Raw genomic sequence first — 15,262 nt, 5'->3', positions numbered from 1 at the left:
CATTAAAGGAGCGCTTTGGGCTGCAGCCCCCCCCCCCCACCCCCCACCTCACAGCTGGACCCACACCTGGACACACATCAGTCCCCCCCCCCCCCCCACACACCCCCCTGTCCCACACACACGATGATCAATGTCCCGATTCCGGATCACGATCCCTGATGTTTGGAGGTGTTGGCAACTTTCCTGACAATGGAGCTGCGAGCGGCGACCGCCATAGTGACACTTATAAGCAAATCTGTCCAAAAAGCGGCAAACCCCGCACACCCAGCCCCCGCAAACCCACGCACACGAGCCCCCGCTGTGATCCCGAGTGTCACCCGCGAGTCGGATGCGGTGACATTTCATTTATAGCGGGTTTAACAGCAAATAATCTCGACCACGTCACTCAAAGTCAATGGCCGGAGTGTGTTAGTTGGGAAAACGTATCGATGTATTAAAAGCGAAAACGGACCCCTGCGACGTCCGAACCCCGCGCACCCGCAAGAGCATAGATGGGACGTGCACGTGCGTGGGGTAGCGGGCCTGCACATCCCGTCCGTTCGGGTCAATTTAACGCGAATTGTGTAAAATTGTTGGCGACACGCGCTCCTTCCGGCCGGTTTTCCTGGAATAAAAGTTGTTCGCCGGCGACGACCGACGGGAAGCGACGTGTTCACGTGAAGCCCAATGTCCCTGCTACCGGCCCGCGGTGCCCCGCGGACCGGTGCGGCGCCGTGGGCTTCACATTTGACGCGAGTTGGCCGGCGAAGAAACACAAACAGGACGGCGCCAGTTCCATGGAGTCCGCTAGATCAGCTGCTGGCAGTTGCTGTTCTCAATCACGTCCGCAGATAGGCTTCATAGGCTCGCTGGAGCGCCTGTGGAATAAGACGCTTAAGTGATCCACGGAACGGACGCGTCACATTGCGTGGACGATCCGAACAATACTTTTTTGAATCATAAATTAAAGGTGTGACATTTTTTTGTTACAGCGAGGAAAAGCTTTATTTGCGGCTGTGCGGTGTTTTTTTCCCCTTCCTGTTTCCCTGCCAGCTGACAGGACCCGACTGAAACTACATCTCCAGGACTTTTTCTTTTTGGGTCAACTTAGTGAAAAAGAAAAGTCACCATGGCAGAGACGTCTGCGACTCCGGCCAAAGCCAAAAAGACGGCGAAGCCCAAGAAGAACGCTTCTCACCCCAAGTACTCCGAGATGATCCGAGCGGCCATCCTGCAAGACCAGAGCCGGAACGGTTCGTCCCGTCAGTCCATCCAGAAGTACGTGAGGAAGACCTACAAGGTGAGCGACAACGCCGACGTGCAGATCAAGATGGCCCTGAGGAGGCTGCTGACCAACGGGACCCTGATCCACACCAAAGGCACCGGCGCGTCCGGCTCCTTCAGGCTCGCCAAAGCCGAGGGCACCAAGAAGAAGCCCCCCACCGCCAAGCCGGTCGTGGCGGCCAAGCCGGCCCGGCCCAAGAAGGTGGCCAAGCCGGTCAAGACCAAGAAGGTGGCCAAGTCCAAGAAGGTGGTCAAGACGCCGGAGAAGCCCAAGAAGCCGACCCCTAAGAAAGTGAAGAAGGTGGCGAAGAAGGTGACGCCAGTGAAAGCCAAGAAGGCGCCAGTAAAGAAAGCCAAGGCGCCCAAGACCAAGGCGAAGCCGGCGAAGAAAGCGGCCAAGCCCAAGGTGAAGCCGATGAAAAGGGCAGCAAAGACGGCGAAGAAGAAGTGAAAGGACACTGACAGAGAGAGACAGACACAGTCACTGTAAATACTGAAGGAAATGTTTTCTTATATGTATTATTTTTGTAAGGTCCCCATGCAAACTTATGCTCTTTTTACCAGTAGTTTTCTCTCCATTGCACTATAGCTTCAAGACGCTGTAGAAACAATTGTGACCATTCTTATTTGGCGTTAATATTATTATTATTATTATTATTAATGATGATGTTACTTTCTGTCTGATCCTTGGATGCTATAGACTGAGGATCTGGGTGTTGTTTATTTATTTTTTGCTGATAAGGTAAAAAATAAAAATGAAATTGTAAATACAGTCGAACTGATGACTGGTTGTTAGTGCACGGGGTTACACTGAAAATACACATGTTTGAATAGTGCGCATTGTTGAGCCATGACAATGTACAGACTATAGGCGGTGGACGTCAGCGAGATTTTTCCTAAAGGCTCCATAGATGTCATTCAAGCTCCACGCTGTATATTTCCTCATAACATAACAACCCCCCCCCCCCCCCCCCCCCAGCTGTGTTCAGTCACCTTTAAAGACTGTTTGTACCGCCACTCATTAAACCCGTGTCATCTTCTACCAAGTGGTCGTGTCAACTTCTTGCGCGCCTTTTACGCGTGCGTAAAGATTGATGGAGCGGACTGGAGGGATCGCACTGCTCCTCCTCCGAGTTTTACACACACACACACGTTGCTTACACGTGCACTTCTATTGAGATCTACACGTGAACATAGTCTTTTTTTTCTCGCCAGGACGCTGCAAACAAAGCCCACTGAAGTTATCCTTCCGCAAAAAAAAAACATTTTATTAAACATTTCTATGAAGTGGGAGCACTGAGCTTTTAGTACCATCAACTTATAACTAACTGAGCTAATAGCAGTTTGACTAATTACTAGTTTTATAAGTTATATATGTGACTTTTAGACTTTTCCTTTTAGGAAACTAGACATTACACCTGAAATGAGTGTAGGATTTTTGTAGGGGGACATTTAAAAAAGATTATAACTGATAAAGTGGTAATATCCAGGATTTAAATGTTATTTGAAGTGGCAGCTATAGTCACAAGTTAAGCAGTGAGTTGAAGTCTGACTGCTTCTTACTGATAAACTAATTTAAGGACAAATAAGGTTTATTTTTTTGAAATTCCTTTTTGGTAAAGCATAGTAGAATAAGTTGAGAGATGACTTATGGCCTCAGCAAAACATTCCACTCACATTTGTATCATTACACGCATGAACTAGTAGTAAATAAACACAAGGACCTAAACTCTAAATCCCAGCATCCATGTTCCTGAGTGATGAGACCCCCCCCCCCCCCACCCCACCAGACACACCCACCGTCCTCTCACCTGAGGGGCAATACTGCCATCTTGCGGCGTCTTGCAGGAACTCCTCACAGTGAACCTGCTGGAGTCAGAGCAGCTGAAAGTCAAGTCATAAACCACACAAACCGCTACGGGCTGAATCATCAGAGAGCAGCATCCATACATGCATGGACACGTTGCGCAGGTTTAGAGACGCTGTATGCAAATGAGCAACAGTAGGTGGTGCTTCCACAGAGATCTGTAACGTGAGATTTTAGCTGCATGACTTTCAGATATACCTCTGCAACTCACGGCTGTAGAATATTCTTACTATTAGCATTAAATCATGAAAAACATATTTGGCATCTAAGGTCTGAAAATTTAGTCCAATTATTCAAATTTTAAATATAAACCACACTAAGTAGAGCACATACGGTCGCCAAAGCCCAACGGTCGCCTTAAATTGAATCCAGCTGCACCACTGTGCTTCTACGCACTCATGAATTTAAGATCCCTAATATCTATTGTAATTATTTTTTCAAAATCCATTTTTTTCTTGAGAAATTCACCAAGATGTCCCCAAAAATCCCCACAATGCTAAAGAAAGTGAAAATTAATCCTGGACACGCCCCATTAATCCAAAAGTTAACGGGTAACGTCTTGGCCCCGTGTTTCATCCTTCCACCAAGTTTCAGTAAAACCTGTTCAGTAGTTTATGCGCAGTCCTGCTGATCTACAGACAAACAGCAGTGAAGACATAATCTTGGCAGAGACAGATAAAAAAAAAACCTCACATCTAAGTAATCAGCATGAAAACACTACGATGCTGCAGTGCAACAAGGTGATAATGATGAAATAAACACGATCCAACACATGATCAGACACCAGAGAAATCACAACACATTTCCCATCTCAACACTCGCTTCGTTTGTCTTTTGGGTGGAAGCTCCCACCCGCTCTGGTCTTTTATTAAGCATTTCAATCTTGCAGAGGAAACAGTCACATCTTTAAAAGCTGCAGAAACAGCAAGTCACCAGCTAAATTTAGCAACAGAACAATACAATGGCAAGTCATGTAACGTGAATGCACAGTGTCAGGTATATGTGAACAGAAGAAAAACAAAAACAGAACAGATAACAAATCTACTTCAGTCTGGTTTATAATTAATTTGATTTCAGTGTGAACAAAAGGAGTGAAAGCAGAGATCGGACCAGATCTTTTCTTTTAAGATTTTATCATTTTTAAGATTCGCTTCGTCTCAGGAGAAAATATCTTTCTTGCAATTTTTGTTTTGTTGCAAACAGCCATTTTTCATCATGCACAAAGAGAAACCTCTCCATGCCGCAGCAGATCAGAGGAGGCACTGCGAGTAACATTTCAACAATTAGATTCGAGCCATTTCATTCTCAGGCAAAATGGTGTGCCCAAGAAGCAACTAACATGCTCGGATTATTGCTCATTATTTGGCCCCTAAGAAATGAAGATCTTGTATCTGTTGTTCACTGAGGAGGTTCAGCAGCAGCCAATCAGGGTGTCCTCTCTGTTGAAAATGTGCCTCTTGTGCTCCCCTTTGGTTCTTCAGTCCTGTCAATTTGGCATCTCTCTGTCATACTTAGGAAACACTGCATGTATATAAAACTCTCTGATCTCACCATTAACTCTTACAGATAACTGAGGGAGGAGACGCAGACTGGACTTTACAGTCTTTGTCCAATTCCTCTGTTCTTATAAAGCACCTTTTTGAATATGAACGGTTGCAGTTCTATGTTTTTCGATGCACAGAGCGCAGATAGGCCAACTCCTACGTGGCCTGCTTAGACAATATAAGGCAGAAAAAGCTGGGCACAGCATCGGGGACAACACTACGACCACTAGGATCCAAGTGCGGTCTGTTGACTGAGGGTAGGACAAAGTGAGGAGGTCAGACAAAGGCGGGCAGAGATATGACAAGTTTCCTAGAAGCCTCCGTGGTGAAAAGTGAAATGTTTCAAACCGCAATAGCTCTGGATCTGGTTTCGGAGGTTTGGTCTTGATGGATAAAGGGTGCATCATTTTGAAAAAACAAAACAAAACATAAAAGCTCAGCTGGCTCTTGGTCATTTCAGTCTCACAGCGGCTCTGTAGATAGCAAAGCCCAGAACTGCGACAACAGCCGAGCCCAGCGCCACTCGCAGCCAGAAGGATGTGTTGCTCATGTCTGAACCATTTAGCTGTCTGGAGGTGGGAGGAAAAACAAGTGTCAGTCACAACAAATAATGCACAGATACTAACATTAACATTTCAAATGTTTGGCTTCTTTGACATTTTTGTTTATCACTCTTAAAAGGGGGATTCCAGTATATTTCAACCTAGACCACATGTTGTATGTATAAAGGGATGGTACGCACGAAACCTTTTTGAATTGGTCCAGTGATCGCGCACAGAGGCAGTGGATACAATCAGATCTTACAGGGCAACAGTCCATGAAATATCCATAAAAAGTGCTTTATTTTGACAATAAACAACCCTGCTTGTTATTCTGCTTATAGACACAGGGTCCAGGTTGAAAAACACCCCCTTTGATTGCTCTGCGTTTTCAACATAATATTCTCCAATGGCTGATGTTGTATTAATTTGTTTCACTAGAACGTACGGGTACATCGCTGCCCAGGCAAGCCTGGTGTAGATGCTCTTGCTGGTGGAGTCGAGGAACAGGCTGGAGAAGGGCAGCGGTGGAGGCAGTCGGTGTTTATAACAGAACTCTGCCGGGGTCATCCCGTGGAGCTGCTTCACTTCCGAAAGGTCCACTTTGGAAGCGACCAACACACATGGGATATTGCTCTCCATGTAGTGTTGCTGAGGAAAAACAAAGGGATAACTAGAATTACCGTACTGCAGTTGTATGCCTCCGCCAACCAGGGCAGTTTTGGTGTATATTTTCTAAAAAAAAAATTCCAGATACATTATAAAGGTCACTGTAACCTTTCAACACTGGAACATAATCACTTTATCTTTGAGTCCAAGTGACAACTCGTCAAAAGGTAAAGAAATTCCCTCAAGCATAGAAATTCCATACGGGAAGTCCTAATATGTAAAATTCACCATAACATGAGGTCAATGTGATCTTGACCTTTGACCTCCAGGCACCAAAATCTAATCAGCTCATCTTTGAGTTCAAGTGAAAGTTTGTACCAAATTTTAAGACATTCTCTAAAGCTGATCTTAAGGTATCATGTTCAAGAAAAACATAAACACTTTGTGAGGTCACAGTGACCTTGGGATACCAAAATCAAGTGAGTTACCACTCGACCCCAAGAGAATGTTTTTGCCAAATTTGAGGAAACTCCTTCAGGGCATTCTTGAGATATCGCGTTCACAGGAATGGGACGGGCGGACGGATGGACGGACGGACGGACGGACGGACGAACAGATAACCCGAAAACATAATGCCTCCGGCCACTGACTGTCGCCGACGCAGAGACATAAAAAGTGAAAACTTAAGGTGAGAGAGAAGGGAATTTACTTCGTTTTCAAAGGGTTCCTGATGAAATTCAGATACATAATTAATGTAAACAAACCAAAGAAAAGCCTAAAGCACTTTTATCAAGATGTTTACACGATGTGTCAAAATTACAAGGTGAATTTGTAATTTGTTTATTTATCTGTTGAGTCTCTTACTTCTTCCTGTGGATGTCAAGTGTCTGAGATTATTCAAGTAAAGACAGTAACCGGAGCCCTTTATTCCACTAATATTTATAACAGGACAAGACTATTCCTCTTGTAAACACATAGTTGCCACAAGCTGAACCAAAAGACATGAACACTCTTTTATTCCTCGTGCTCTTATGAGTTGATTATTTTTGGTCCTATGTTCTTGATCTCTGCTGTTGCTTATGATTCAAAAAGATACGATTTCTTTATAGTCTTTATTAGCATTCTCATTAGTTGCTGTATAAAATATATATATTTTTATATTTATGTTTCTTTTCTCTGTTGGCTTTGATGCATTTCAGGCTGAAAATCCTGACCACATTTTATTTTCTGAAGATCGTTACTTTGGAGAGAAAGCAGATCGTCCAAAACCCACATCTGTGTCTCTCTTCCATTGTTAAGCCTTTATGAGCTCTTAACCACTTGTAGTGTTTATTCAAGTGGCGAAAGATGTTTGGTTGAGTTATATTAAATAGTGTCTGAATCAGAGCAGAAGCTGGAGGTGGCCTGTCTTCTCCTGCAGCGTAATATTTACAGATCACAGATGCTTCACTAACGGTAGAAATGAATGTAAGCAAACTGTGGGCAATGATATTTTCCCTTTAATGCCCCTGTAACCTTTGTTGTGACTGACCTTGTATATACTGGCACAATAGTCGAAGGACTGTGGGTCACCGGTGTCATACATGAGACAAGCAACGTCACAGGAGGCGTCTGACGCCTTCAGGAACTCCGCCTCTACATCCACCTCTTTGAGCTGCATGGAGGGGAAAAATATAATCTTTTAAATAGTGTGGCACTGAGACTTTAGTCAAGGTCAGAGGTTAAAATTCATCATTAAGATCATGATGGGAGCTCCTCACGATAAGGTACTTCTCCTGCTTGCTGACTTGGACAGTGTTTATGGCGTAGGGGGAGAAGGCACTGCTGGGATTTCCTGTTTTCTATATAAAAGATAAAGAAAACAAAACAGGAAAACAGTTACAGCTCAGCTTCACTGTTAATGATGGCAGCTATTAAAAGCTCATCAATTCAATAAGTACACATTTGACCTTTTCCGCTCCAGACGAGCAGATGGTGCCATACCTCAACGTTGCGACCCACGAAGGCCTGGAGAAAGGCTGTCTTGCCCGTCCCCCGCGGTCCGATCACCTTGCAGAGAAACACTGACCGCTGGGTCTGGCACTTCTCCAGGTCCACCTCCCTCTCCCGTGTCACTGCACATATAAACAAGAACAGACAGAAATTATAAACCAATCACACAAACACGCAGCACTGTCATTCTGCCTGTTAGAACCTGAGAAAACACATGGCAACTCCTGCCTTAACTCAACAAATAATAAAATGGAAAAATGGTCTTTGATTTTCCAATTTTCACAACTTGCTAAGTGAAGTAAGAACATGTGATGTTTTCTACACAGTGTAATAACGCGGGGCAATCCTTTTCCAGGCAATATGAATAGCCCTGAGGTGAGAGGCCAACATCGTTATTAAAAATGGCCATAACGGAGGATGTTACTGCAGCAACCAGCAGAGAAAGATCGACCTGATACAAGGAGCCGTTTCTGTTCTTCTACATACAGACAAATTAGTTCATTCTCTCCTGTGGGTTGTGGTTATAAACAAAAGGAATTGAAACAAATTATGTGAAAATAAGACCTGGGTTGTTAAGAAAAGAGAGATTTCCCTCCAACAAGTCAAATGGGCAGTAACACACTCACTGGCTTTAATTTTAGATAAAGGCTACTTAATAACATTGAATAAATGACACATTAAAGTAAAGTTCCCCTCAACTGTACTTTGAGTAATTTTAACATGAGTTAAGTTGTCCTGTAATGCCATTCAGTGTATAATAATTCAGATATACTACAGGTGAGTATTACACCTGTGAGAGTGTAAGGTTTGCCTGTGTAGTTCTTCATTTTGTGCAGTGGCCTCTTTATCTGGATATCTGAAAATAAGGGTGAAGTGATGAAGAAACCAAGATGTTAACATCTGCATTCTTGTACAAGGATACAGGACTGTTGAGCATAGTTTACTTATGCAACTTAACTATTTTTTTCATTTCACCACCGGGACAAACAATGTAAATTTCAAAATGAATATTCTATTTAAAGTTTGGACAAGCTATACATTCTGTAAACAACAGCATGCGTCTAAGCTAATTTAATGAGCTCTCGAGAGACAATACAATCCCTTGGGCACAAGCAAGAGGTATCAGGTGATGTGAACTGAACTCAAACATTGAAGTCTAAACCAAGCCACGGATTTGGACTGTACAAAATTCTGTAAACCCATCTCAACATTTTACTCTAGACCAATGTATCAGCCCAACAAATGTGATTCAGCAAACATGGCTAAAATTAAACAAACGACAGATAACACGACGCAATAAACGAGGATTTACAAATCTCTAACACCTCCTGTAAGGTCACCTAAGGGTTCCGACCTCAGAGACAGAATTATGTGTGTGATTAGCAGCAGTACGACACATTACATCACACTTTCTAATCTTGTCAAAGCTTTCCTGGAAAACCGTCCTCAGACTAGTTCACGTCTGCACTGACACTTCTGCCATGCCAACACACACACACACACACACACACACACAGTACTACAGTTCCTCATATTAGCTCATGTATGAATCCCTAATTTAATCATTTATCACTGTTCCGTTCATCACAAGAATAAAAACGTCCTCAGTATTACGTGTGGAACATGCATCATACTTCAAACCATGCATGCATGACAGTGTAGACGTGCAATTTGCAAACCCCCAGGTTAAATGAACTACTCACTCACGTCTCAAGGACAAATGCACATGTATCTAAATCTAGTACACTCCAGTGAACTGGATTAAGATTGATAATCCTCCTATAGTGCTCAAGTGTTCAAGGAGGATGTACAGTGCGTCTCAAAAGAAAGATGTTCCTAACATTTGTAATTACAAGAAGTTGGTCTGAATTAACTACAATTTACACTCTCTCACACACACACATGCACACACACACACACACACACACACACACCTGTGATAGCCGAGGTCTGGGACTGCTGCTCAGTGAGGATAGGGTAACCTAGGTATCCTAGGTGCTCCAGGCAACGGTGGATGTCAAGGTATGCAGAAAGCCTGCATGTGAAGGCATAGTGAACATGGGCTTTTAAAAGTGCAGAGTATAAATAATCTTTAAATGCATTACAGTGTTAACATAGAGCATGCTTACAACCATATCGTCAACAACAGAGGGAGATACTTACGTCCACTGACAGAGGTAGCCTTGGTTGGTGATGTAGCCCTCATCTGTGGTCGCCACAGTCAGGTAGACCTCGGCCCCCCACGGCATGTAGGGACATACACAGAACAGGTTCCTAAGCTCTGACGGGGACAAGGCAGAGTCTTTGTCCTACGAAGGAAAAAGAGAGACACCTTTTCATCCTCCGGTAAGATTTCCCCCAACATTTATCTATTATACTTTAGATTCCACGGGGAAAATGTGGCCAGAGGCAGCGAGAAACTCACTTCATCGTACTTGTCAAACAGCTGCTGGAGGAACTGGTGGCCTAGTGGATTGAGTTCTGTGGTGCAGCCGACAGGAATCCGTATTCTGACAACACAAAAACAACATTAGATATTAATGTACATGGGCATTTAAGTACAAATAACTATAACACATATCACTGATAGGAAGTCTGAGACAGATAACTGTAGAATATACAGAGCGGGATCCTAGCTCTCAATCATTTCAATCCAACAAGTTGCAAAAAAATATTTATCAATAAAACAACATTTTCCAGCTGCCATGACAGACAGGACATGGTCAGACTTACTCAGGATAAAGGTAATCGTCAGTCAGCTCAAGGTTGTCATGGTAACCAAACTTTCTGAGGATGGTCCACGTGGTTTCATGTCGGCCCCTCTGGATAAATAATGTATTAAGGAACAAGAAACCTGAAAGAGAAGAGAAACAATACATGGTCATTATAGTTGAGTGTGGCTCCACAACAACATGGTTTAAAGCTGCATGTTCTCATTCACGGATGATTTTTACCATTCAGCGTCAGGCCGTTGTCTTGCACTCCGTCGCTTGTGTTCTTCCAAACTACTGTCTTCACGTCTTCTAAGGCTTGAGGTGCAAGAGGATTTCCAAAACAAGATTTCTACAAAAAAAGATGATACTTTTATAGCAAACTAAATGTTTGTGGTTCACATAATAGTCAAGAAAAAATTATGTTAAATGATTTTAAGTGGCACCTGAAATCTGTTGAGTTCAGCGTCACTGAGGATACGGTCATTGTCCTGGTCGGAAATGTAGAATATTCTGCTGAGGGCTCGGACACATAAAGGTTTCAGCTGTGGGAAAACATTGGAGGTCAAAAAACGTCCAATTACATGGATGTACACCGTACACAAAGTAGACTGGAATAGACACACAGGCTGACTCAGCACCTGGTATCACATTACAAAAAAAAAGTGGCTGACCTGTTTGTCTTCGGGGTCGTAAAGAGGAGCAGTGGGGTGAAGAACGGCCTTCTGTGCATAGTAGAACAGCTCTGAGATGTTTTTCAGGTTCTTCGCAGAACACTTGAAAAAGAAAACCAGCAGAGGGAATATTTCAGTTACAATTATCTGCACAGCCTGAAAGCAGATTGTGTGCGCGTCAGCAGGTGTATACAGACTGCAGAGATAAGGAATGGAGGGGAAACGTCTAGACTTCAGTCTTACCTCAACACATGTCTCAATCTCAGAGAACTGGTTCATGATGGGGAGGATGGTTTCCATTGAGCTCCCGCAGCGCAGATCAGACTTGTTTCCCACAAGGATGATGGGAACTCTGAGAAAACATGTGAAGACAGTTGACTCAGTACCAACACCCAATGACGATTTGTTATATACAACAACCAGAACATCACAATTCAGGACATGTTACGAATCCGTTTTCAAATCAAATACTATGTAAAACATGTTCTCACTCAGCACATAATGTTTTCAAGGTGACTCAACACCACAACAGGCTGGAATACATCGACTGCCAAGTTTGCCAACATTACATACAAACAGTGGGAAGGAGAGCAAAGTCCATGAGACACGAAAAGCCCAAGAAACACACACCCAATGACAGCTTATACATACTTGTTCCCTTTTTCTGCTTCTCCGTTTACTAGAGGGATCCATTTAGTTCTGATCTGAAAAGCACGAGGCAGCATTTAACACAGTGTAGTATGTATTTCAAATGAATTAAGTAAATATAAAAACACAGTATGAGACAATGTGAACCAAGCTGGAGGTCACTACCTTGTCTATTGTTTCCTCATTGGTGACATCATACACGACACAAACCACGTTAGCCTGTGATGACAAAAACGTAAATCAAAATCAAGACATTCCCCATTAAACCTATTAGAATGGAAATGTTTATACACACTTGAGTTTAATAAGATGTGTGATAATAAAGTGGAGAAGTTTAGATATCTCAGAGATTTGTTCATGAGTAAGGTTAAGATAGTCGGTTAGGTGCAGCGTCAGCAGTAATGCTGCCGTTGTACCAGATCATTGTGGTGAATAAGGAGCTGAGCTGCAAGATAAAGCTTTCGATTTATCAGTCGATCTACATTTCAACATCGCTTATTTTTCATTATTATAAACACAAAGAAAGAAGAATGACTCACAGACTAATCACAAGTAAAAAAGTATGGTTCAGGTGTTTGTTACAATCTAAAAGGGTTTATGCATGTTCAAGGAGCCAGAGGCAGAAAAGGACCAGGCTCATGATGTTATTTTCATCTTAAAAACTGTAATGGACATGTCCTCTATGAGTATGTTACAATAAACAAACCTTCAAAAATATGCTTTTCTTTGGTAAAATGTCAGGGAATATTTTTATTGCAGAGTTGCAGACAGCCTTACAGGAAACTGCATTTATTCATATTTTCCTCTCAGAGTTGATATTGAATTGATTTATTCAAGGTTGTTCAAGCTAAATTCAAGCCCTGTGTTCATGTGGTTATGACGAGTAACAAAGATGTAGATTGTTAAAAAGGAGGATTTTCAAGTTCAGAATGTTTGTTGGTGCAGTAAAGTGAGTTTACCTTGATGATCTCATCTTTCAGGACTTTATCACTCTGCTCTTTTTCTGTCGAGGTTAAAGACAAACATTTGTGTCACACAGACCCACACGTGCAACAAGCATGGAGACCAATCAGTACTGACAGTAGTATGGGTTACCTGAGTAGTCCACTATGTGTGTGGGCACCTTCTCTGGAGTCACATCAGCAGGGATGGTGATTTCTTCAGCTCTGGAGGGAACCTGTCAACATCACAAATGTACTCAGTTATGAGTTTGTCAAGGCACAGCGTTCATTCGTCAGCGAAGGCGTTCATGGTCAAATGACAATAATGGCCATTATTGTTGAAGCATACAAGGGATACTGATATTATCTCCTTCCTTATCAAAAAAAAAGACTTGTTTGCACACATCCCAGTGTTTCCTGTGATGCTGTAATATGACCTATGGCAACTGGTGTTGTCGCTCATCTGTTATAATCAAAAACCAAAGTAAAACCAAAATCTGAACCCTGATGACACCTTTTTTATTTTTAACTTAATTTTAACAACAATTGTTTTATCTTTTCTTGCAACCATAGCTAAAAACATACTATATTTAAATGTTCTTACATTTAATTTGTCACGTTAAGTCCAATTTGTTTATGCAGCACATTTAAAAACAACCACAGCTGATGCTGGACATTGAAAAGCCCGGGGTGAAGATGAGCATCGTCAGTGTCAGTCCTAATCGTAAAAGGTAGATTGTTCCAAAGCTTTGAGGCAGCTTTAGCAGATGCACGATCGCCCTGAACCAAGGATGAGGCAGGAGCAGGCAGAGAATGACTTTTACAAACCTCCCAGTTTGAGAACAGCTGCTCTTGAGAAACCGAAATCTGTGCAGAATCTCACGAGTGCTAAACAGCTACATGGACACTTACCTCTTCTGGAAACTCCTCTCCGACCAGGGACATGATGAGGGACGTCTTCCCCACCTTGGCTGTGAACAGAGACAATATGAAGAGGATGAGGGAGCAGCTGCCACAGGGAGACACACGGATCACACGTGACTTGTATGTTGAAATGACAGAACTAACATGTTAGTGCTGCTTGTTAACATGGCATGAGGCCGCTTTATTGTAGCTTTTATTGGAAAAATGTGAAACAACTGATAAACGGTGCAATAACTATTCACACACACACTCCATACAGTTAAAGTTGTGACATCACAATCAATGTCCCATTTGAATGTATAAAGTTTTAGTTTTGTATTGTTTATAATGAGCTCTTTCTATTTTCCTCTATTTTAATGTAACTACTGCACTGCTGAGCTGATCGGTTGCTTCCTGTACTGCTGACCCTGTGTTAACTAGCACCTGACAGATCAAACTAGAAACTGATGTGAGACCATCCTGAATAAACAGATCTGTCATAATGATATAGAATGTAACGAAACGCCTAGTACCTAGGTTTTACACAGAATAAAAAACACAATTATCTATTGTGTAATGTTGAGCTCATAAGTTAGAAAGTGGAAAATTACATTCAACAACTTTAACTGCGTTCACAACTTTAAGAGCAAAGTTACCCGAAGCTATGTTATGCTAGCATGAGCGGAAACTAACATTTTAAGGCGCTTCACTTCTTAGAAAAAAAGCCATTTAATAGTACATTTAAACCAAAGCACACACATGTAGGTATGTGTATCTAGTATACTGAGCCAACATGTCACCGGGAGAGACTCTGGTCAACTCAGCTCCAAGTTAGGGAGTTAGCTTCGGCGGCTAATGTTTGCTAGCCTCTTAGCTTGTGTTCGGCTAACAGCGGAAGCGACTTACGTTCCCCCAGAAGAAGGATCCTGACGTCCTGCTTCATGTTTCCTCGGAGTGTGGACAACAGTCGGACGCGCTGCGGAGCTACACTGACATTTATCTCTCATCTGAAAGTCAAATTTTCCAGCTAAAGCCCGAGTGAGCGTCCGTCGCTCCACGGCGAAGGTGAAACCATATTGTTCCGGTTCAGGGAGGAGACTGTGAAAAGACGCCCCCTGCAGGACAAACCACAGCGCTGCTTCACGAGCAATACAGATTGTATTGAAATGTACACAAACATGATATTACTGAAAACTATTAGATCCTTGTAAAATATTGATAGTAATGCATGTAGGGATCCATAATCGTTTGACGTTTTTTTTGCACGACAATAGTCAGTGTGTGTGTGTATTTTACTCAAATACACAAACATATCTAAACTACGATAACAGTCAGTAGAGCACATTCCTACGCCAAGGATCAACATTCCCCTTAAATTCAATCAAGTTGCACCAATTCACTCTGACTCACATGCAGATATCAGTTACCTAAATAGGCCTTATTCTGTTTCCCATCAAAACTCATGCATTATTCCCTGAGAGCTGGTGTAAAAAACACCATATTTTGCAAAATCCACACCAAAACGTGATGGAATCTTTCGTGGCCCAAGTTTCATGGAAATCTGTTATGTC

At 42.6% G+C, this 15,262-nt stretch overlaps 2 protein-coding genes across 2 annotated transcripts; one reads left to right on the top strand and one right to left on the bottom strand.

Annotated features, from left to right (window-relative positions):
- Positions 1-862: 862 nt before the first annotated feature.
- LOC117752620 (histone H1.0-B) lies at positions 863-2,305 on the top strand. The gene has a single exon (XM_034570131.1). The coding sequence runs from the start codon at positions 1,109-1,111 to the stop codon at positions 1,712-1,714; it is 606 nt and encodes a 201-aa protein (XP_034426022.1). The 5' UTR covers positions 863-1,108; the 3' UTR covers positions 1,715-2,305.
- A 1,650-nt stretch (positions 2,306-3,955) lies between these two features.
- rhot2 (ras homolog family member T2) lies at positions 3,956-14,828 on the bottom strand. The gene is made up of 19 exons (XM_034570130.1): positions 14,598-14,828; positions 13,701-13,759; positions 12,943-13,024; positions 12,807-12,850; positions 12,013-12,066; positions 11,851-11,903; positions 11,443-11,551; positions 11,200-11,301; positions 10,972-11,070; positions 10,769-10,877; positions 10,548-10,668; positions 10,240-10,324; positions 9,978-10,123; positions 9,749-9,849; positions 7,806-7,936; positions 7,583-7,663; positions 7,354-7,476; positions 5,662-5,864; positions 3,956-5,243 (listed from the first exon to the last, which is right to left on the bottom strand). Exons 1-19 carry the CDS (start codon positions 14,632-14,634, stop codon positions 5,126-5,128), a joined length of 1,857 nt encoding a protein of 618 aa, XP_034426021.1. The 5' UTR covers positions 14,635-14,828; the 3' UTR covers positions 3,956-5,125.
- Between the last annotated feature and the right edge of the window lie 434 nt (positions 14,829-15,262).

This window comes from Hippoglossus hippoglossus, chromosome 19 (assembly GCF_009819705.1).
Source record: "Hippoglossus hippoglossus isolate fHipHip1 chromosome 19, fHipHip1.pri, whole genome shotgun sequence".
Lineage (NCBI taxonomy): Eukaryota > Metazoa > Chordata > Actinopteri > Pleuronectiformes > Pleuronectidae > Hippoglossus > Hippoglossus hippoglossus.
Note: the sequence above shows the minus strand (reverse complement) of the source record. Positions and strands in the feature narration are given on the sequence as shown.

What these genes read in the sequence shown, in the direction of transcription:
- LOC117752620 (XM_034570131.1), top strand. Translation starts at nt 1,109, where the DNA reads ATGGCAGAGACGTCTGCGACTCCGGCCAAAGCCAAAAAGACGGCGAAG.
- rhot2 (XM_034570130.1), bottom strand. Translation starts at nt 14,634, where the DNA reads ATGAAGCAGGACGTCAGGATCCTTCTTCTGGGGGAAC. An exon ending in GATCCTTCTTCTGGGGGAAC is followed by an intron (nt 13,760 to 14,597) that starts GTAAGTCGCTTC and finishes CTCTGTTCACAG; the next exon opens with CCAAGGTGGGGAAGACGTCC. An exon ending in CTGAACTCAACAGATTTCAG is followed by an intron (nt 10,878 to 10,971) that starts GTGCCACTTAAA and finishes CTTTTTTTGTAG; the next exon opens with AAATCTTGTTTTGGAAATCC.